The 23,622-nt window shown below is 50.9% G+C and overlaps 1 protein-coding gene across 7 annotated transcripts in view; it reads right to left on the bottom strand.

The window, feature by feature from the left end:
* Positions 1 to 23,622, bottom strand: part of TECPR2 (tectonin beta-propeller repeat containing 2) — a 100,695-nt gene that overhangs the window by 14,909 nt on the left and 62,164 nt on the right. For all 7 annotated transcript variants that reach the window (XM_018066024.1, XM_018066028.1, XM_018066029.1 and 4 more), the window contains exons 16-17: positions 22,555 to 22,788; positions 10,493 to 10,641 (exon numbers count right to left, since the gene is read on the bottom strand). In XM_018066024.1, coding sequence (XP_017921513.1) covers positions 10,493 to 10,641; positions 22,555 to 22,788 — 383 coding nt within the window. The remainder of the gene's footprint in view (positions 1 to 10,492; positions 10,642 to 22,554; positions 22,789 to 23,622) is intronic.

Genomic DNA, 23,622 nt, shown 5'->3' with positions numbered 1-23,622 from the left:
CGCAGGTGGGGCGCGTCCTCGGAAGGGCCCCGACTCGGCCAGTGGGGGGAGAGGCATGCGACGCCCTGGCGCTTAGTGCGGGGCGGGGGTGCCAGCTGCCGAAGAGCTGTGACGCCCAGCGCCTCCCGGGCAGTGACCCCCCCGTCCTCCCCTCTCACAGGAGTGTGGGGAGCCCAGGGGTGATGATGTGAGCAAAGCTTGGCCACACCACGCGCGGGGCTGGGAGGCAGTGGACAAGCACGACAGGGCTCAGGAGCTGAGCGAAGCCCCTCTCCTACCAGCAAACCACACGGCCTGACCACCACGGAGAGACCACCATCAGCAAGCCTCACGCACGCTCACCCCCCACCCACCCAGTGCACAAGACCACCAATGTCTAAGGAAAGCTCTGTGTGGAGAGGCCACAGGAAAGACAGGAAGCAGCACCTCGGGGACATGGGGTCTCAGCCCGGGAGGAAACTTCAAAACAGCCTTGGAGGGCCTCCCTGGTGGCACAGTGGATCAGAGTCCGCTTGTCAATGCAGGGGACACGGGTTCAATTCCTGGTCTTGGAAGATCCCACGTGCTGTGGAAACTAAGCCCGGGAGCCGCGAGTACGGAGCCCACACTCGAGGGCTCTGTACTCTGCAACAAGAGAAGCCCCCGAAATCAGAAGCCTGTGCGCCACGACTACAGGGCAGCCCCCACTCACCCCAAAGAGAGAAAGCCCTAGGACAGCAATAAAGGTCTGTGCTGTGCTCAGTCACTTCAGTCCTGTCTGACTCTGTGAGTCCCCACAGACTGTAGCCCGCCAAGCTCCTCTGTCCATGGGGTTCTCCAGGCAAGAATACTGGAGTGGGCTGCCATGTCCTCCTCCAGGGAATCTTATCTCTTATCTGCATTGGCAGGCGGGTTCTTTACCAGTGGCGCCACCTGGAAAGCCTCAACAAAGACCTGCTGCTGCTGCTGCTGCTGAGTCGCTTCAGTCGTGTCTGACTCTGTGCGACCCCACAGACTGCAGCCCACCAGGCTCCCCCGTCCCTGGGATTCTCCAGGCAAGAACACTGGAGTGGGTTGCCACTTCCTTCTCCAATGCATGAAAGTGAAAAGCAAAAGTGAAGTCGCTCAGTCGTGCCCGACTCTTAGCAACCCCATGGACTGCAGCCTACCAGGCTCCTCCATCCATTGGATTTTCCAGGCAAGAGTGCTGGAGTGGGGTGCCATTGCCTTCTCCGCAACAAAGACCCAGCAGAATCAACAAAATCAAAGAAAGGAAAAAACATCCTTGAGGGCAAGAGAAGACTCAACAACTGTGAAACAGCAACAGGAGTGTCCAGAAATTAAAATATAATCACGGAGGGAATTTTCCAGTGGCCCAGGGGTTAAGAGTCAGTGCTTTCACTGCCAAGGGCCTGGTTTAACCCCTCGTTGGGGAACTAAGATCCCACAAGTCACACAGAGTGTGGAGGAAAAAAGTATATACAAACATATTTTAACATTTACATACGTATATTATATACATACATATTTTAACAGGCATAATGCCTGGAGTCTGCCGCAAACTCCCCAGGCCGACAGGCGAGTTCCCTGGAGCCTGAGCCAGAGGCCCTCGCCAGGCTCCTCGGGCAGCTGATGTTCCTCCTGTGTCCTCCCCTATGGAGAGGCTCACGGGGCAAGGCTTGGGACTCAGCGCCGAGAAGAACAAGAAACTGATGTCTCAACAGGCTCAGACAGCACCCCGTAGCGGGACTGCAGGATGAAGAAGATGGGATAAAAGTGAAAGAGAAAGAAAACAGGAGAGAAAAGGCAAGAAAAGCAGCGCCCTGGCACAACAGCAAGAGGCCCAGGAAGAGCATCTGCGGGGTGGGGGAATGGGGCTGGGGGGGTTGGGCAGAGGCCCGGAGGAGATGCCAGCACGAGCCAGCACGAGCACAGGACATACCCCAGAACAAAGGCCATGAGCGCCAGGCTGGAAGGCTTCCTGGCACAAAGACTAAAACAGACTCCCCCAGGCACATACCACTCGCGGCTCCCAGGACACAGGGAACAAGGAGATCGTACAAACCTCCTGGGAGAAAACGCAGGTCAGATAGCAAGGATCAAGGATCAGAATGGCTTCAGACATCTCGACAGGAATACTGGACGCCAGGAGATGATGGAAGAAAACCTACAGATTCTGAAGGAAAATGATTTCCAACCTAGATTGCTCAACTCAAGACAAGGTCAAGGACAAACGTGAGCAAAGACTTTCAGACGTGCAATGTCTCCTAAAGTTACCTCCACAAACCCCTCTCAGGAACTGACCAGAGGAGAAACTCCACCACAGCAGCGACAGGCAGAGGAAGACACAGGATCCAGGAGAGAAGAGATCCCACACACCAGCAAGACAACGGGGGACCCCAGGAGGACAGAGCAGCAGGCCAGACTGCAGCTGGCCAGCGCGCCCAGGGAGAAGACTCCAAGAAGGGGATGGGACCGATGTGTCTGGGCGTCCAGGGAGAAGACTCCAAGAAGGGGATGGGACCGATGTGTCTGGGCGTATGGAGGGGAAATGGACTCAGCTGGCGGGGAGACGTGGAGGCTGAATACGTAAACCATATAGAAAACGTAAACCATATAGAAAACCAGATGGATAAACAAGACAATGCTCAAGCCCAAGAAAAACAGTCACGCAGATAAGACAGTGGGGCGCAGCTCTCTGCCAGCTCAGCTCTGAAGGGTGTGTGCCCCATCGCACCACCGCAGCGCTGGGAGGAGGTAGGTGGGAGGCAGGGTGGACGGCTACGGGGAGGGGCAGCTCCTGCTTCCAGCAGGAGTCAAATGAAGACCCCCAGAGCTAGAAGGATGGAGACACAGATTCCTACCAAGCTGCTTAGGGAGACGAAGCTAAGGGGCAGTTGTTCTCGAGTGGGGACCGTGGAGGGGACAGGAGGCGCCCGTGGCCCACTGGGTAGACCCAGCCGACTGGTGAGCTGTCCTTGCCGGTGCGCCCCCAGCACTGCCCCCTGCGGCCGAGGAGGAAAGGCCGCCCGCCACAGCCTCCCGCGCGCCTGTCCCAGGCACCTGCGTGCAGACAGCTGGGGTGGCGTCCCACAGTTTGTACACACACCACGCTGCCTGGGTGAGCCCTGGCAGTCAGCCACAGAGCTGGCAGGGGCACACGGGGGCAGCTGGCCTCGTCATCGGGAGAAGCCTGGGCCCCAGCACAGACGGGCTTCTGTGCCCAGACATTTGGGGTCCGGGTTGCCACCCCCCTCTCCCCAGTGCAGTGATCTCACAGATGTGCATTCCAGATCCAGGGGACCGGGCCGAAGAGTCTGGCCGCAGGACGTCCTCACCCAGAGCCATCGTACCGGCCACCCAGGATGCTGGCTGCCCCTGGAGTCCACTGAGGACTCTCCAGGCCAACAGTCAAGTTCCCTGGAACCTAGGCCCTGGCCAGGCTCCTTGGGAGCCCCATGTTTCTCCTGCGTCCTCCTCTGCAGAGCACCTCGCTGGGCAAGATTCAGGACTCAGCGCTGAGAAGAACAAAAAACTGATGTCTCATCAGGCTCGGACAGTGCCAGCTACAAACTGTCCCTAGCAACAAACCACCCTACCCAACACACCACGAAGCAGCGCCCTTCCCTGCTCAGAAACACTGGCAAGACCAATTTCTTGCTGCTGACCAGAATACACCCTGGCTCTGCGAGTTCAAGGCCGATTTCATCCACAGAAGCCACAGCTGGCAACCCTCAGTGACCTGGGTTTCCTTCCTGGCTGGGACCCTGGCCTATCCCCGCTCTGCCTGTGGTCTCTTATCACTTCCCTCCCTCAGAGGCAGCCTCCCTCTCACTGCCCCCAGCACAGCTCAGTACACCGTTCTGCATCCATTTAAACATTTTCACTGTTTGATACAAGTTTTTTTTTTTTTTGGCTGTGCCCCACTGGCAGGCGGATTCTTAACCACTGAGCCACAAGGGAAGCCCTTCTCTTTCTCTTTTTAAAAACCAGGGGCACTTCTCTGGCGGTCCATGGCTAAGACTTTGTACTCCCAATGCAAGGGGCCAGGGTTCCATCCCTGGTCAGGGAGCTAGATCCCACATGCAGCAACTAAGAGAGGGCCACAACTAAAGATCCCACATGCTGCAGTGGAGATCAGAGATCCCATGTGCTGCAGTGAAGACCCTGTGCAGACGAATAAACGAATAGATGAATGAATAAACAAAGAAATAAAATATTGAAAAACCAGGGACTGTCAGATTCGACTGTGTCCCAAGCCTGGCATGCGGAGCTCCCAGCTCCCCATCCCAGGACGCTGTGCGGTGTTCCTGTGTGATGTCGCTCACTGGGCTGTGTGGAGGGATTTAGCCCATGGTGCCACAGATGCAGTGAGAGGAATCTGGTTTAATTACCCCAAGGCCTTGTACTTTGATGTTAAGAGGGAACATGAGTCTTCAGAATACCCCAAGACTCTCGGAAGAAGCACTGCAGAGGTGCACGGTGAGCTTGTAGCTACAGAACTGGTTCCTGTGGGGAAAACCAGGACCTGGTTTTCCCAGGTCCTGGGAAAGCGTTGGACCTGCAGCGCTTGGCTTTGGGGTGTGGGTGCCACCTCCTTCTGCCATCTTGTCCCCGCCTGAGTGACCTTCGCCAGCCATGTGGGGGGCTGGTGGTGGTGGAGCTGCATCCAGGGATGCCCACGCACCCTGGCTGGTAGTAGAGAGGGTGAGGACCGCTTTCCCTGTGAGGTCCCAGCTGGGCAGGGTCCCCTCGCACTCTAACGCCTCTCTGAAGCCAGCCTTACTGCCCGGAGCTGTGAACTTCTCTGAGATCTGGTTGTGTAAAGTAGCATCAACTTACGTCCCCACCGGCACCACCTGTGAGCGTGACATTCTCATGGGATTACCTGTTACCACGCTTGTGTGTGTGTTTTTTTTAGTTGTTGTTCACTTAGCTAAAAATACCTACAGTAGTTGAATTTAAAATAAGTTTTCACCATTTGCCAGTCACACGAGTCTTGATTTTGCTGGTCTCTCTCTTTTCCAGATAAAGCTGTAATCCACGCCAAGTAAATGACCCCGGAGGCCGGATGGAGCCACCCACCTTGGGAGGCCTGGACACCAGGCATGTCGAGGAGGAGCAGGGACTGTCCAGAGGTGAGGCGGGGAGCACAGGAGGGCAGGGAAGCCCCTCTGAAGGCAGCGGTGGGCAGCGCAGGCGGCGGGGCTCACGGTGCCCACGGTGCTGTGAAGTCACGCCATCAGCTGTGCTGCTTTAGAGGCACCGCTAGTGCGGACAGAAAACGCTCCCACCAAAGCAGCAAGCTCCGAAGAAACGATGCGAAACACAACTATAAATATTTTTTCCAAATCCTTCCGAATGTTAGCAAGTCTGCAAACTGAGTCATTTGTTTTGAATACTTGGTTAAAACTTCACCCCAGAGCTACTGCAGGAGGGAGGTGCTCCCAGAGGAGAGCGCAGGACGCAGAGACGGGGAAACTGCTGCTGGTCCCGGAGGCGCCTGTGGCCTCGCCGCTCTGTGCCCTGCGAGGCCTGCTGTGGCCTCCACAGACTAGCTGCACACACATCCTACCTGGAGACCAGGACGCTCACGCCCAGCAGTAAATAAAACAGAGCAGAAAGAGGTCGATTATGACCAAAACGCGGAAACACCATCCACATTCTAATACCTGCATTCAACCAAACCATCCCGACTTTCTAAACCATTTCACAAGGCCTCGTACCACATCCCCACTCTGCCACTGGACTAGTCTTCTCAGGAACTTCTGCAACTCAAAGGTTAATCTGAAATTCAATTTAAAGGCAGGCTTTGTCCTAAAGGCCCGCCGGGGGGCCGCCGGCCGAGCCTGTGGCACGAGGCCTGGACTTGGCGCTCCACTGCGGCTCCTAAAGTCTGTAGGCGGCTCCTGAAGTCTGTAGGCGGCCCAGGCCTTGATCCTCAGCAGAGCGTGGAAGAGCGCAGCAAAAGGCCTGGGCAAGCGTTAAGCCTGGTTTTCCCCACAGGAACCAGTTCTGTAGCTACAAGCTCAACATGCACCTCTGCAGCACACTGGGAGCTACTGAATAAGAGAATGAGGCCCATTCAACAGAAGTGCCTGAAACAGTTACTGCTGGACAGCCCACTGAGCACTCACTGCTTTACTCAGAGCACAGCTTTGAGGCCCTTTCATTTGAATTTGTTCTATTTTGGCATTTTCTTGGGCAAAGCTTTGATCAACCCACAGTCTAAATTAGTTAAAGTGAAAGTCGCTAAGTTGTGTCTGACTCTCTGCGACCCCATGGACTATACAGTTCACGGAATTCTCTGGGCCAGAACACTGCAGTGGGTAGCCTTTCCTTTCTCCAGGGGATTTTCCCAACCCAGGGATCGAACCCAGGTCTCCCATGTTGCAGGCAGATTCTTTACCAACTGAGCCAAAAGGAAAGCCCAAGAATAGTGGAGTGGGTAGCCTATCCCTTCTCCAGCGGATTGTCCCAACCCAGGTATCGAACCGGGATCTCCTGCGTTGCAGGCAGATTCTTTACCCACTAAGCTACCACGGAAGCCCACAGTCAATATAGCACTCCAAGTAAAGCTTACATTCCCCCAATTTTAGCTTTGCTCCCTAGAGGTTCTTCCAGAATCTAGATGCTGAAAGAAGAGGAGCTTATAGTTTCATGTCATTCTCGATGACACCAAAAGTATGAGCAACTGAAGGAAAATGGAGGTAAGATGGCCTTCATCAAAATTAAACAATTCTGTGCACCTTAAAAGACACCGTAAAGAAAGTGAAGCAACAACCCAGAGGGTGGGAGAAAACCTTTGTAAATCATAATTCTCATAAGGGTCTGGGACACGACTGAGAAAGTGGGTATGCACACGTGAGATGCAGAATATATGAAAAAGCCTTACAGCTCAGTAGTAAAAAGACAAACAACCCAATCAAAAAATGATCAAAGTACCTGAATATGTTAGTTCCCCAAATAAGATACATAAATGATGAATAAGCACACAAGATGCTCACGGCCCTCCAGGAAACACAAATCAAAACCGCGAGGACATGGGACTGCAGTGGCCAGCACGGTGGCCACGGTAAACACTGCACTGCAGGCCTGTAAGGCCGAGAGGCCCGAAGCCCGCAGCGCAAGAGAGGACTGTGCATCGCGACAGGCGCACTAGACTTGCTGCGCGATCACTTTGCAATATATGCGTGACTATCAAGCCACACACTACCTGTGAAACTAATGCAATGCTGCACATCAGTTACATCTGAATTAAAAAGAAAAACTCAATGGAATTATAACAAAAACTGCCGATTTGAATCAGATCAGCTTTCCTTTCTGTATCAGTTCAGTTCAGTTGCTGAGTCGCGTTCGACTCTTGGCGACCCCATGAATCGCAGCACGCCAGGCCTCCCTCTCCATCACCAACTCCTGGAGTTCACTCAGACTCACGTCCATTGAGTCCATGATGCCATCCAGCCATCTCATCCTCTGTCGTCCCCTTCTCCTCCTGCTCCCAATCCCTCCCAGCATCAGAGTCTTTTCCAATGAGTCAACTCTTCGCATGAGGTGGCCAAGTACTGGAGTTTCAGCTTTAGCATCATTCCTTCCAAAGAAATCCCAGGGCTGATCTCCTTCAGAATGGACTGGTTGGATCTCCTTGCAGTCCAAGGGACTCTCAAGAGTCTTCTCCAACACCACAGTTCAAAAGCATCAATTCTTCGGCTCTCAGCCTTCTTCACAGTCCAACTCTCACATCCATACATGACTACTGGAAAAACCATAGCCTTGACTAGACGGACCTTAGTCAGCAAAGTAACATCTCTGCTTTTGAATATGCTATCTAGGTTGGTCAAAACTTTCCTTCTAAGGAGTAAGCGTCTTTTAATTTCATGGCTGGAGTCACCATCTGCAGTGATTTTGGAGCCCCCAAAAATAAAGTCTGACATGTTTCCACTGTTTCCCCATCTATTTCCCATGAAGTAATGGGACCGGATGCCATGATCTTCATTTTCTGAATGTTGAGCTTTAAGCCAGCTTTTTCACTCTTATAGGACTGTTCTAATACAAATCAGAACATTCAGTAACCCCCATAATATAAAAATTAGCTTTTCCTGTTTCAATGAACTTTTTACCCTGTTTTTTAAAGAAAACCACCATGAAATATTGTTTTACACCCACTAAGACAGGCTTTTTAAACTGGGCCAAAAAAAAAGTTTTTCATCAAGGGTAAAGAGAAATCAGAACCCTCATACATTGCTGGTAGAATGTAAAATGGTACAGCCAGTGTGGAAAACAGTCTGGCAGTTCCTGAGAAAATTAAACATACAATCACCATATGACCCCACAATTCCACGTAAAGTTATAGACCCAACAGAACTGAAAACACAAGTCCGTATAATTTTCTACAAGAATGTTCACAGCAGCATTATCCATAGCAGCCAGAAAGTGGGAACAACCCAAACATCCATCAGCTGACAAATGGGCAAACAAAACATGGCAAATCCACACAATGGAATCCTGAGTGAAAGTCGCTCAGTTGTGTCCGACATGAACTCTACAGTCCATGGAATTCTCCAGGCCGGAATACTGGAGTGGGTAGCCTTTCCCTTCTCCAGGGGATCTTCCCAACCCAGGGATTGAACCCAGGTCTCCCTCTCTGCAGGCAGTTTCTTTACCAGCTGAGCCACCAGGAAGCCCTGGTAGAAAGGAATGGAATGGAATACTATTCAGTCATTAAAGGAATGAAGTACTGACTCGTGCTACAGTGTGGATGAACCCTGAAAAGACGACACTAAGGGAAAGATGGCAGATAAAAACGCCACCAATGACAAGATCCCATTTACATGAAATAGGAAAATCCAGACCAGGCAAGTGCCTAGAAACGGAAAGGAGACGGGTGGCTGCCCAGGCTGCGGGGTGAGGGTTCTGAGAGGAAAGGGGAGTGGTTACCGGTGGGCCAGGGGTTTCTTTCCAGGTGAGAAAGTTCTAGATTGGCGAGCAGGGATGGTTGCAGAGCTTTGCAAATATACTAAAAAGCACTGAGTTGTATACCGCAAAGGGTGAATTATAACTTTACGACAAAGCTGGTAAGGCGGCAATGACTACCAAGGAGTCAGACAACAAGAGGGAGCCGGCTAGTCTAAGGAGAGTGTGAGGACAGCAGAGAAACCCTCGCCACCCATCAGCAGAGCGCCACGTGGCCGGCCGGCCACACCTCCTCCCGTGTGCTGTGTGGACTTCACAGGGCAGCTGTCAGCCAGCTCTGCGTGCAGAGGAGCGTGCGGCTGGTGTGCACACGGCGCCGTCAAGCTCAGACACGATTCCACTCACTCTTGCCATGACCCTGTGAGAGGAAGATCCGTGTGGAGCCTCCCTGCGGCCGTGGCCACTGGCCTGGAAGAACTTGGCATGGGCCTCTGACTGCAGAGGCTCCCAGCACGCGTTCCAGGCCTCCTGGGCAGGACAGGCGGTCCTCAGCCGTGCACCCTGACCTCTGTTGCCGCATCCCTAGGGGTTTAAGGTGCCCAAATGCAGACGGCCAGCAGCACCGGCTCCCGCCCGGCACTGGGCTCCTCACCTCTGTTGACGTGTCTGTTCAGCCAGCCACTCCCGCCGCCCCTGTGCATGAGGCTTCAGTTTTTTTTCCCAACAAAGTCACAAACGGGGACTGGAAAGCACTGGAGTAAATAACTCATTAAAGCACAACCTTCTGTGCAAAAGTTTTAATAGAAGTACACTTAGCATAGTCACCAGGGCCACTAGCTATTTAAGGGTAACTAAAGAGTGTACGAAAATCAGACTTCAGCTTTTGAGTTGAGTGGTAGAACAGTCAAACAAAAAACATTTAGGATACATGGTAAACTAAAATATGGCAGGCGCTGGGGATGGGATGGGATGCATAAGAAAACTATTTTCTGGGGACTCCCCTGGGCGTCCAGTGGCTAAGAATCCCCCTTGCAAAGCAGGGGACGTGTGTTCAATCCGTGGTTGGGGAACTAAGACCCCACATGCCTCAGAGCAACTAAGTATGTGCACCACAACTAGAGAGTCTGTGCCACAGAGACCTCACATGATGCGCAACTTAAGACCTGATGCAGCAAATAAAATATTTTTAAAAAGGAAAAACAATTTCTTCAACAAAATAGAAAAGGCACTCACAAAATAATAATAGGCTCTCTCATCACAAGATCTTTATGGGACTTTTACTCTCTTCCCTTCGGATATTACCTGCTTAAAAAAAAATGCTCATTTTTAAAAGGAAACAAAACATTTTTGAGAAAGAAAAAGCAGCCCTGGCTCAGATAATCATGAACCTGTTCAGCCCTAAACTCCACAAATACCAGACTCCGAGTTGGAACACCAGGGGAATGAGCGTGTGCAGACCCCGGGCACACTCAGCCCCCGGAGCCCGGATACGTGCCTCCGCCCTGTTTGCTGGGAGGCCCTCGCCGACAGGTGTGGCCTCTCCCCAGCTCAACACCTCACCGGCCAACTGGGGAGCTGGGATCAGGCAACCTCTGCTTACCTGGACAGGCGGCTCAATCGCTATCCAGGCCGGAAGCATCAGACTGGGGTTCAGTGGCTGGGTGCCAACGCGGAAGTAAACGCCACCCCTGGAGTCGCAGGCCCAGACGTGCTGGTTTCCACAGGCCAGGCTTGTCAGTTTCACGGCTCCTATGAACACAGAGAAGGCACACGTGCTAGCCACTTTCGTGCGATGACTTGCGGCTCACATAAGCTATGAGCTTTGATTTTGTTCTTCAAAGGAAGAAATGACACTGCGTGTGCAGCTGAACTCTATGGCTAGAGAATATCATCGCGCACAAGAGTCACCAAGGCCTCTGGGTGCCCGGCCACCCGCCTGGTGCCACACTGCAGCCCTGCCACGACAGAGACAGAGGAGTCAAGACGCCATCAGCACACGCCCTGGGCCACCAAGCACGGGTTAATACTTCAGCACGGGCCTCACAATGAGCTTCATCACATACACAACCGTTAGCAGCAAATTCTGGGTCTGGGGTGAGAGAATTCATTCTTTGCGTAACCTTGATCCTAATCAGAATTCAGTCCAGTTCAGTCGCTCAGTCGTGTCTGACTCTTTGTGACCCCATGGACTGCAGCACGCCAGGCTTCCCTGTCCATCACCAACACCCAGAGTTTACTCAAACTCATGTCCATCGAGTTGGTGATGCCATCCAACCATCTCATCCTCTGTCGTCCCCTTCTCCTCCTGCCCTCAATCTCTCCCAGCATCAGGGTCTTTTCAAATGAGTTAGTTCTTTGCATCAGGTGGCCTAAGTACTAGGAGTTTTAGCTTCAGCATTAATCCTTCCAATTACGATTGACTAATGAAGCCTCCTGGAATCTTCATTTTCCTTTTTACATTTCTCCTTGTTTATTAAACTAACTTTAAGAGGAAAAGAAGTGGGAGGAGCCTTTAAAGAGAAATTATATTTGATTAAGAGTTTATCTGGGAGAAGGAGCAACAGCCAACAGTCACTGAACCTCATAACAACCATACCCGGTTATTATTGCCCCAGCTCACACATGAGGCCATCAGGACATGGACATGAAGAGATCTGCCCAAGATCCCAGAGAGAAGGTGTCTAAGCCAGGAGGCAAAGGTGCACTGGGGTCTGAACCCAGGCCAGGCCAACTCCTCCCTGTCGGCTGCTCTGACCTTGGGCTCCACACTTGCTGAGTGCACAGATCTTACAAGGTCAGCCTCATCACTGCTGACAAGTGAATGTACCCGAGTAACCCGTGTCTTACCCCGTCACGGAACATTTTCATCCCCCAGAAAGTTCCCTCAGGCCTCTTCCGGCCAACACCCTCTGCCCTGAGGCAGCCACTGTTGTCAGTCTGGTCTAGATGTCCAGGGGAACAGGATCAAGGCCCGCACTCCCCCGGCCCAGCTTCCTGCACTCAGTGTAATGTTCTGGACGGGACACTCAGCCATTCACCCCTCCTCACTGCTGAGTAATAGTCCGTGCCTGTAACAGCCACAGTTAGTGTCTCCTACTGGCGGACACTTCGGTCACTTCCACACTGTGCTACGAGGAGCAAAGCTGCTATCGTCATTCCTGGAGAAGACTTTTTGGTGAACATGTGTTGTTTTTCCTGAATAACACCTAGGAGTGGGACTCTGGGCTATGACGTTTATATGTTTAACTTCCAAAGAGGCTGCCAGTACCCCATCTTACACACCCACCTGCAGCCCACACCTCACCAGCAACCACTCTGGGTACCTTTTCATGTCAGCCATCCTAGTAGAAGTAAAGTGGCGTCTTGTCATCGTTTTAATTTGCATGTTCCTGATAACAAGTGATGCTGAGAACCTTTTAATGTGCTTATGGGGGGCACTTCCTCTGTGTAGTATCCATCAAGCCTTTTGCCCGTTTTCCAGGCTGAACAGTTTGGCTTCTGGTGCCTAAGTTAGAGGATGCGTCACTCTGACGGTAAAGCAGGAAGAAGGTGGTGTAGCTAGGCTCTCTGGCGGGGGGCTCTCGGCCACCCCACACGGTTGTCACCTGTGTCAGAGGACAGCCCATGTCATCATCAGATCGTACAGGCACGGATCCTGCAATGGGAAAATCTCACCTCATGCATTTAGCTTAAAAATATTAGTCTATTACTACTGGAAAAATTTCCTAAAGATGATGATTTCTCTATACCAAAATGAACTGTATTTTAAAAATCTTTTACAGAGTTAAAATAGACATTCCATGGCTCCAACATTACATATTAAAAGATCTGTAGCAAACCAAATAAAGTATTTCCAGCAGTAAATTACAGAAATAGCTGAGAAACAAATTCTCACTTTAAAATGTTAATTTAAAATTATTCTATGTTGGGATTGTCAACCTGCCCTACTAGGAACTGCTCCTGTGAAGAAAGGTCCATGGTGACAGAAGCACCCTGGGTCAGCACCTCAAAGTGAGCAGCGAGCTCCACCCCTAGTGAGACACAGAGTTCACATGACAAGGTCAGCGTCTTCCAGAACAAGTGTAAAAGCCTGTGTATAAATGAACTTATTTTGAACGGGAGAGACAGGTCAAAAGAGAAAACATTTAGTTGAGGGCCTTTCTGTAGTGTCCTACCTCCCAGAGGGTCTCCCGGGCTGCCGGGATGCAGGCCTATGGGGTGCAGACAGGTGGCGCCAAACACAGCTCCCCAGCACCCCAGGGCTTGTCACAGCCCTTGGAGTTAAGAGCCCCGCCCCCCACAGGTTCTGGACAATGGGCTGTGAGCGGAAGTAGTCCGTCACTCCTGAGCTGAAGCATAAATGAGCTGGCGAGAGGGCCTTCCCTTCAGTGGTCCCTGCTGCGGTGGCCACAGTGCACAGCAGGGGCGCAGTCAGTCACCACCCGCAAGACGACGGGGCGAGAGCCAGCCTCGTGGGAGCAGAGAGCAGCAGGCATGTGTTAAGTCGCGGGTATCCGGGGCTTGCTGACTACAACACTAGTCCAGCTAACACAGACACACTGTAATTTTCCTGTTTCCTGTTTTGCTTTTCGCTTCCATGTAAAAAAATAGTTTTAATTACTTTATTCAACAGATCAGACATTTTCCCTTTAAGACTACTTTTTAAACATACATTTTAGAACAAAAGGTGGCATTTATTTGGTTTTCACTATTTATAAAATTGCTTTTCTGCATAAATTACAGTATAGTCCTACTTGTTACCTAAAGGCATGAACTGACGCTGAATACGTCTTCATTAAATGCTGTGACCAGATGAATTCAATTACAGATTGCGTTAGTTCGCTAAACATTCTAGTGCCTGACACAGGCATATTTACGTGTACTGGGGCATGAAATGTTATGAGCATCTTAAATATCTGCTAAACGATGCAACTTTCTTCTAAAAACTAGGCTTGTCATAAATCATAATATTTCATGTTCAGTCTCTGTAACTGAGCTCAACAGCTGAACATTTAGCTGAAGAAGTCTCTCAGTCTAAGAAACGCAAACTGAAACCACAATGAGGCACCACCTCACAGCAATCAGAATGGCTGTCACTAACAAGTCTGCAAAAAGTAAACACTTAAACATTGGAGATGGGTGTGCAGAAAGGGGCCCTCCTGCACTGTCGGTGGGAACGTCAGCTGGTGTAGCCACTGTGGAGAACAGTATGGAGGTTCCTTAAAAACTAAAAATAGAGGTAACATGATCTAGCGATCCCACTCCTGAGGATGTATCTGGACAAAACTATAATTCCAAAAGATACAGGCACCTGTATCTTCACAGCAGCACTATTCGTAACAGCCAAGACATGGAAGCAACCTAAATGTCCATCGATGATGAATGGATAAAGATCTGGGATAATGCCAGTAAGGCCACTTGCAGCAACATGGATGCAACTAGAAATTATTATATTAAATGAAGTCAGAAAGAGAAAGACAAATATATTTTTTGTCTATATATATAATTTATACATGTAATAATTATATACTATAATAATTTCACTTATACACGGAATCTAAAACTTGACACAAATGAACTTATCTATGAAACAGAATCAGGGACATAGAGAACTGACTGGTGGTTGCCAAGGGGTTGGGGTTAAGGGAGGGATGGATTCAGAGGTTCGGGTTAGTAGATGCTACGCTATTACATGTAGAATAATAACAAGGTTCTACTATATAGCACAGGGCACAACAGTCAATATTCTATGATGGAATTTTCTAATATTCATAGAATATTCAACATTCTATGATGGATAAACCATGATGGAAAATAATATATATGTGTGTGTGTATGTATGTATAACCGAATCACTTTGCTGTACAGCAGTAATTAATGCAACACTGTAATATGGGAACAGAATCTAAAAAAGGGTGGACAGATGGATAACTGATTTACTTTGCTATAGTTGTTTGCTAGACTTACTTTGCTAAATTTGTTAGTAGCAACTAACACAACACTGTGGATAAACTATACTCCAATAAAAACTAACTGAAAACCTCACAACACTGTAAATCAACTATACCTGAATTTAAAAAGAGAAAAATAATTCTCTTAATCAAATCCCAAAGCAGCGATTTAATAATGTGTACAAGGACAGAAAAGAGGGATGCTATATCTTGAAAAAGAAAGACAGAAAAGACAGAAAGCATGTTCGTGATTTGATACTTTGCTAAAGTCATTCTGAAAACTGAAATACCTGCTTACACTGTAAGAGGCGGTGACATTCCAGACTTTAAATGACCTGGTGCTGCCCATGGTCAAGGCCGCCACGAGGTAGCCTGGATCACACTGCTAGCGCTGGGAAGATGGGTTTCTGTTTTTTTGTTTTCAGGGTCAGAACATCCGTAGAGGCCAGGACTGAAAGGGAACCAGGTAATAAAGCACATCTCTGAACAGCTCTGACAAGCCAGCATCTCCTACCTCATGCCCTGGGCAGGCGGACAATAACGTGGAGCTGGACTAATGAATTATGGTGAAGACATCTTGTACCTGTTACTAGTTTTATTTGTGATGATCAGTAACAAGGAATCAAAACCCATGTTGCAGAATTACTTAGAAATGGAGTTGCAAAGTGATGACAGCTTGCCTGACAGTCTAATTTCTGCTGTGGGTGGATATGGCCATGCGCGGGGCCCTCCACCTCCAATGGAAGCTCCTCGAAGGTCTGAAAGGAGTGAGTGCTGGGGCAGCGTGGGAACAGGGTGCTGACTGAGGAAGGCAAGAGCAGGGTGGACGCTCTAGGCCACAGGGAGAAAGGGGAGACGGCACGGTAACAGCAATGGCCAGCACTGGGGACCCCACTGCACCAGGCCCTCAAAAGGCAGCCGGAGCTGGCCAGGCCGCCAGGGTGCGGGTGTCACCGCAAGACTGAAACTTGACTCCAGGGCCTGTGGAGCCGTTTAAGGTCAAGCACGGGTGGTGTCCTGAGCCAAGTTTTAGGAGCAGAGCTCAGGCAGCTGTGGCGGGAGTGGGGCACCCTGGAGCTGAGAGGCGGTGATGGCCATGCAGGAGTGTGCGCGGGAGTGTGTGCGGGAGTGTGTGAGTGTGTGCGGGAGTGTGTGCGGGAGTGTGTGAGTGTGCGGGAGTGTGTGCGGGAGTGTGTGCGGGAGTGTGTGCGGGAGGGGCCGAGCTCTGGCCCTGGCAGTGGTGGAGGGAAGCAGAGGATAAGACAGCCCAGGAGACCTTCTGGTGAAGACGGAGAGACACACTGTCGACCACACTGACCAGCAGAGAAGCAGAAACAGCCAGAGAAGTTAATGGAATAGAGAAGTGAAGTCAGGAAAGAGAGTACCTTTTGGACCATCAACAAAATGAAAAGGCAACAACATCCTGGAGTGTCAAGTCAAGCAGGCTTCAGGAAGCATTACTATGAACAAAGGGCTTCCCAGGTAGAGCTAGTGGTAAAGAACCCACTTGCCAATGCTGGAGGCCTGAGAGATGTGGGTTCAATTCCTGGCTCGGGACTATCCCTTAGAGAAGGGCATGGCAAGAATACCCACTCCAGTATTCTTGCTTGGAGAATTCCATGGACAGAGGAGCCTGGTGGGCTACAGATTATAGAGTCACAAAGGGTCGGAAACGACTAAAGTGGCTTAGCACTCACACGTGTGTGCACTATGAACAAAGCTGGTGGAGGTGATAGAATTCGAGTTGAACTATTTAAAATCCTAAAAAAGGATGCTGTTAAAAGTGCTGCACTCAAAATGTCAGCAAATCTGAAAAACTCAACAGTGGCCACAGGACTGGAAAAGGTCAGCTGCCATTCCAATTCCAAACAAGAGCAATGCCAAAGAATGTTCAAACTATCATACAATTGCACTCATATCACATACTACCAAGGTTATGCTCAAAATCCTTCAAGTTAGGCTTCAGTGACATGTGAACTGAGAACTTCCCGATGTACAAGCTGTGTTTAGAAAAGGGGAACCAGAGATCAAATTGTCAACACCCACTGGATCATGGAGAAAGCAAGGGAATTCCAGAAAAACATCTACTTCTGCTTCATTGACTACACTAAAGCCTTTGACTGTGTGGATCACAACAAACCGTGGAAAATTCTTAGAGATGGGAATACCAGACCACCTTACCTGCTTCTTGAGAAACCTGTATGCAAGACAAGAAGCAATGGTTAGAACAGGACATGGAACGATGGACTGGTGCAAAATAGGAAAAGGAGTACGTCAAGGCTGTATATTGTCACCCTGCTTATTTAACTTATACACAGAGTATATCATGAGAAATGCTGGGCTGGATGAAGCACAAGCTGGAATCAAGACTGCCGGGAGAAACATCAATAACCTCAGATATGCAGAATGACACCACCCTTATGGTAGAAAGCGAAGAGGAACTAAAGAGCCTCCTGATAAAGGTAAAAGAGGAGAGCGAAAAAGCTGGCTTAAAACTCAATATTCAAAAAACTAAGATCATGGCAACTGGTCCCATCACTTCATGGCAAATAGATGGGGAAACAATGGAAACAGTGACAAACTTTATTTTGAGGGGTTCCAATATCTGCAGATGGTGACTGCAGCCATGAAATTAAAAGACACTTGCTCCTTGGAAGAAAAGCTATGACCAACCTAGACAGCATATTAAAAAGCAGAGACATTACTTTGCCAACAAAGGTCTGTCTAGCCAAAGCTATGGTTTTTATAGTAGTCATGTATGGATATGAGAGTTGGACTATAAAGAAAGCTGAGCACCAAAGAACTGATGCTTTTGAACTGTGGTGTTGGAGAAGACGCTTGAGAGTCCCTTGGACTGCAAGGAGATCCAACCAGTCCTTCCTAAAGGAAATCAGTCCTGAATATTTATTGGAAGGACTGATGGTGAAGCTGAAACTCCAATACTTTGGCCAACTGATGTGAAGAACTCACTCACTGGAAAAGACCCTGATGCTGGGAAAGACTGAAAGGAGGAGCTGAAGGGGATGACAGAGGATGAGATGGTTGGATGGCACTGCCAACCTGATGGACATGAGTTTGAGCAAGGTCCTGGAGTTGGTGATGGATAGGGAAGCCTACGTGTTGCAGTCCATGGGGTTGCAAAGAGTCAGACACGACTGAGCGACTGAACTGACTGAAGGGGAGAAAGAGGAAGCAGCGACACACTTCACTTTCTCGGGCTCTAAAATCACCGCGGACGGTGGCTACAGCCATGAAATTAAAAGGCGCTTACTCCTGGGAAGGAGAGCAATCCGATCCTAGACGGCATAATCAACAGAAGAGAGATCACTCTGCCGACAAAGATTCGCATAGTCAGTTTTTCCAGTAGTCATGTATGGATGTGAGAGTTGGACCATAAAGAAAGCTGAGAGCTGAAGAATTAATGCTTTTGAACTGTGGTGTTGGAGAAGACTCTTGAGAGTCCCTTGGACTGCAAGGAGATCCAACCAGTCAATCCTAAAGGAAATCAAGCCTCAATGTTCACTGGAAGGACTGATGCAAAAGCTGAAGCTCCGATACTTTGGCCACCTAATGCAAAGAGCCGACTCATCAGTAAAGACCCTAATGCTGGGAAAGATTGAAGGTTAAAGGAGAAGGAGGCAGCAGAGGATGAGATGGTTAGATAGGATTGCTGACTCAATGGGTATGAATTCAAGCAAACTCTGGGAGATAGGGAAGGACAGGGTAGCCTGGTGTGCCGCAGTCTGTGGGGTCACAAAGAGTTGAACACAACTTAGTGACTGTACAACAATGATAACTAAATGGGAGATGTTTGTAAATGATGTTTGATGACGAGTTAATATCCAAACTATATAAATTATTCATGTAACTCAAAATCAGATAAACAATCCAATTTAAAAAAGGGGAGAGGGCCTGAATAGACATTTTTCCAAAGAAGACATACAGATGGCCAACAGGCACAAGAAAAGATACTCAACATCAGTAATGATTAGGAAAATGCAAATCAGAGCCACAATAAGGTATCACCCCTCACACCGATGAGAATGGCTACCATTAAAAAGACAACAGATAACAAATGTTGACAAGAATGTGGAGAAAAGGGGACTCTAGTACACTGTTGGTGGGAATGTAAACTGGTACAGTCACTGGAAAACAGTAATACTCCACAAAAAATTAGAAAGAGAACTATCATATGGTCCAGCAACTCCACTCCTGGGTATTCATCTGAAAAAAAGAAATGAAAACACTAATTTGGAAAGATATATGCACCTTATCAAGCTGTTCACAGCAGCACGATTCACAACAGCAAGACGTGGAAGCAACCTGAGTGTCCATCAGCACAGGATGGATGAAGATGCGGTGCATACACACGGCGGAGCATCAGCCGTGGGAGAACGGAGCCGCGCCAGCTGCAACAGCGCGGATGGGTCTGCAGAGCGCCGTACTCAGGGAAGCAGCCAAAGACAGACACCATGTGGTTCACTTACAAGTGAAAGTGAAAGTCACTCAGTCGTGTCCAACTCTTTGTGACCCCACAGACTAGACACAGACCATCGAATTCTCCAGGCTAGAATACTGGAGTGGGTAGCCTTTCCCTTCTCCAGGGGATCTTCCCAACCCAGGGATCAAACCCAGGTCTCCTGCAATGCAGGTGGATTCTTTACCAGCTGAGCTATCAGGGAAGCCCTTAAATGTGGAGTCTAAGTAAGAAAACAAATGTAACAACACAGAAATAGACTCACAGATTCAGAAGACAAACTAGTGGTTACCAGGTGGGGGTGGGGTCGGGGAGGAGGCAAAATAGGTGAAGAGGATTAAGAGGTACAAACTACCAGTTATAAAATAAACTGACTAAAGATGTGATGTGCAACATGGGGAACACAGTCGGTATTTTATAGTTGATAACAACTTTGTATGGTGTGTAACTGAAAAGACCCTGATGCTGGGAAAGATTGAGGGCAGGAGGAGAAGGGGACGACAGAGGATGAGATGGTTGGATGGCATCACTGACTCGATGGACATGGGTTTGGGTGGTGATGGACAGGGAGGTATGGCGTGCTGCGGTTCATGGGGTCGCAAAGAGTCAGACACAACTGAGAGACTGAACTGAAACTATTAAAAGATACTGAACCACTATGTTGTACATCTGAAGCTAATATAATACCATAGGATGATTACTAAAAAAAAAAAATAGTGCATTTGGGAAAGAGAAGCTGCTGCTGAACAGAATCCTCACAGGCAGAACCACAGGCTTGCAAAGCTGTGCTTCCTGTTCCTGCCGTTGAGCACCACCACAGCCAGCTTTTAGAACAACAGTGGAGCATCCCAGGCCAGCCCAGGTGTGCAAGCCAGGCAGCACCCACGGCCTCCGCATTACCACACGCCGTTCACTACTGTTCAGCAGAGTCGCCTGACGAGCGTCTGCCACAGACACACAGACAAGGGTCTGGGCAGGGAGCACACACCTGGTCTCAGAATCTGCATCTCCCACTCTAAATAATAATTCTGGAAACCCTGATTGAAACCTCACTGTCCCACAGGCTCCACAGCCCAGCCCTGCAGAGAGCCCAACGACAGAGGAGCCGGCAGCCCAAGCGGCCTTTGCCGCCCCCACCCTGGCCCAGCACCCCTCGCGGCTCCCTGTACACCCCCCTGCTTCCCAACTCTGAACATGCTGCTGCCTTCCTCCAAGATGTTCAGAAGACGGTGAAAGGGTCTTCATCTGTCATCTCAGTATCAGCCAGTAACTCAGGTAAATAAACTCAGAGCTCAGGCACAATAAAGACCAAAAAAGTAGAGCTTCCTGGAATCACGCCCCCGACCCCACATTCCCCAGCAGCCGTCGCCCCTGCCTGAGAGAGACAGCATTCACACAGGATGCTTCCTTGCAGCCTCCATCTGGGGGGGCACTGTTGTTACTATTACAAAGGTGGGAGCAGAGGCTTCAAGGTGACCCAGAAGCTCGCGCAGGGCCCAGCCCCGCGCACGACCAGCGCGGGCTCCTGCTGCTGTGAGCCCCTGCGTCTTGGCTTGCCCACCTGCATGTGCAGTCTGTGACCCATTCCAGCCCTGGCTGGATTCCAGACACTTCTGCTGACAAGAGGCCGGGCAGCTCCGTGAGCCCCTGCCCTCTACAGGCTGGGAAGGAAGTGCAGCCTGAACTCAGGATGGTCTTGGCAGTGGGCTCCCACTCTCTGAACTGAAACTCAACCCCCGCCACCAAGCTGAGTTTCTTCCCTCGAAGGAATGGCCACCATCTCCAGGGAAACCCAGATGGGCAGCTCCAAGACCTGTGACATGCCAGCCAGTGCGCCACCGTGGGAAGACTGGACGGAACTAGGTGGGAGGCCCAGCAGGGCTGGTTCCACAGTGGAGCCGGGCTTGACAACTGCTCATGCTGTGCTCACAGCAGCCTCTCTACAAAGACGAGCGCTGCTTCTGATTCAGACAGGGCGAGGGCGCAGCCTCCCACTGCTCTCAAGACTGTAGCAAGGACACAAACCTCGTGCTCACCTTTGTACCTCCAGAAACTCCCAAGCTGGCCTGGGGCTGATGGCAAAAGGCTCAGGCTAGCAGAGTCTGACCCAACCAAAGTGTCCCAGGGAAGGCAGGAGGGCGCCTCACAGCGCAGGCGGGAGCACAGCCAGCACGGCTGCTCCGGTTCTCCCTGGGGTGGCGGCGGGCGAGCGCTCTGCTGGCTCGACCGCGACCCGCCCTGGTGCGGGGCTTAGGTTCAAAACAAGGAGATGCCAAAAGCATAAATAATCTAAATGACCCTGGAGAATTCCTAGCTTTGGAACAAAGCTTGCTTCTTTCGTTGAGAACCAGCCTGCTTCCCCAGCTAAGCTGATTACACTTGGGGGCCTCGTGGACCAAAGAGCGACGGTGCTCCTGCGCATTGCGGGATGGCGAGAGGCCGCCAGCTGGAAGTGCGGTGAGGGCTGCCGCATGGCGAGGGCTGAAGCGGGGGGAGGCAGACAACGCCCCCTCCTCCTTTCTCACGTCCTCATCCTTCCTTTTTATTTGTTAAATGAGAACATGTGGTTGAATTCTCAAACATTAAATGGTTGTAAAATTCAATTCTATCCCCTAACAGAATACTGGTTGTCAGTTGACCGGGTGGGAACCCATCCAGCCGAGAAGTATTCCTAAGGCTCACACGGGCCCTAGAGTGGCTGGGGGAGCCTCGCTTCCTGACAGCCATGCCTGACTCTGTCCGGAGGATGACCTGAAGGTTCGGCTCACTCTCTTATTTCCCAGAATGGGAATGAATTACTTATAAGCAGCATCAGGCTGCTTAGCTGCCCTATAGCCCTGGCGGGGACACTCAGAGCATAAGGGGATCCGCACAACCCAGGCAGCGAGGGGAGGAGGGCTGTCCCGGCCGCGGGCCTGGCCCCAGCGCCCAGACCAGATGGGCACCGAGCAGCAGAGGCAGCCGCACCGCAGGATGGGCCGGAGCAGCTCTCCCGGCCCCTCTCTGGGACATGCTCCTCCTGGGTTCTGAACCCTGCAACCTGGGGAGGGGAGGCTCTTCACGAGACTCTTAGGAGGCCCGTTAACCCGCAAGAGCGGCTAATCAGCCTCCTGCAATCTAGTGAGCGGCCTCCAAGAAGTCACATGGTTGAACACAGGGACCCCGGGAGGCAGGTCAGGCCTCCCGTCTCCACGCGGCTGAGGGCGGGCGGGCGCGGCAGTGCAGGCGGCCTACCTAGCTGGGAGAGGTCCAGCCGGGCCCAGTGCATGCCCGTGGGGCAGCTGGCGGACAGAGTCCGGATGAACACCTGGCCGAGGCTGTCCAGCGCCCACAGGGCGTCTTGGCAGGCGGCGTAGGCCCTCATCTCAGCGTCGGGGGGCAGCTGCACGGTGGACGGGCGGCACTGGGCGTGCTGGGCACTCACACGGCACAGGTCCTTACTGCTCTGGCACAGCCACAGCGAGCTTCCTGCAGAGAGGTCACAGCATCACCATGAGGCCCCGGCTCGGCACGCACCCTTGCTCCCCACTGCGGGGCAGGAGCAGCCAGTAAACAGGAAACCAGCCCGACACACTCGGAAGAAACAAAAGAAGTCAGATCTTGGAAGCCCACATCACTGGCTTAGTGGCCTAGACCTTGGATGTTCTATAATGAACTGGGAAGCCTTCATCGTGGTGTGTTGGCCAGGGTCCTGAGGAAGCAAGCTCAGCGACTCCTTGGTAGTACGGCACTGAGGAGCCTCTGCCTGGGTGACAGGAGGGCGGCGGGGTGAGGGTGCTGGAGGAGGCCCAGAACGCCAGGAAGCCTCTTCTCCCTTTCCTCAGCCTCAAATTACAAGCTTTCATTCTCTCCATTTATTCAGAGTCCTTGAGGCTCAATTCACTTTAAAATGCAAACCACACTTGGAGAAGCTTTACAATCTCAGTCAGATTATCTAAAACCTGGGGCCAGATAACAGTTTAAAATTAAATTTTTGGGGGGATTTTGAAAACATAAGGCCATGGCCATGCCAGATATTTAAGTAACAGCCCTGAGGAGTCAGTTGGTAACCCTCCACCCCGCCACCCCCAACCCAGGCAGTGCAGTGATGCTTCTCTAATGCAGTGTGTCCAGTCATGACCTGCAGGATAGAGGAGGGCAGGAGGGGCCTCCTGTCAAGTCAGTTTTGAGGCCGCATTCAGGACACCTGTGGTGTTCAGAGCTCTCTCCCTCGGCACTGCGGTCAGACCGTCTGGCGAGGGAGGGTTCTGTTGCACTGACCGAATCCTCCACGTTCTGGCGGCTACAGGCTGGACCTCACCG

This window comes from Capra hircus, chromosome 21 (genome assembly GCF_001704415.2).
Source record: "Capra hircus breed San Clemente chromosome 21, ASM170441v1, whole genome shotgun sequence".
NCBI classification, from domain to species: Eukaryota; Metazoa; Chordata; class Mammalia; order Artiodactyla; family Bovidae; genus Capra; species Capra hircus.
This window is presented reverse-complemented; position numbering and strand designations above follow the sequence as displayed.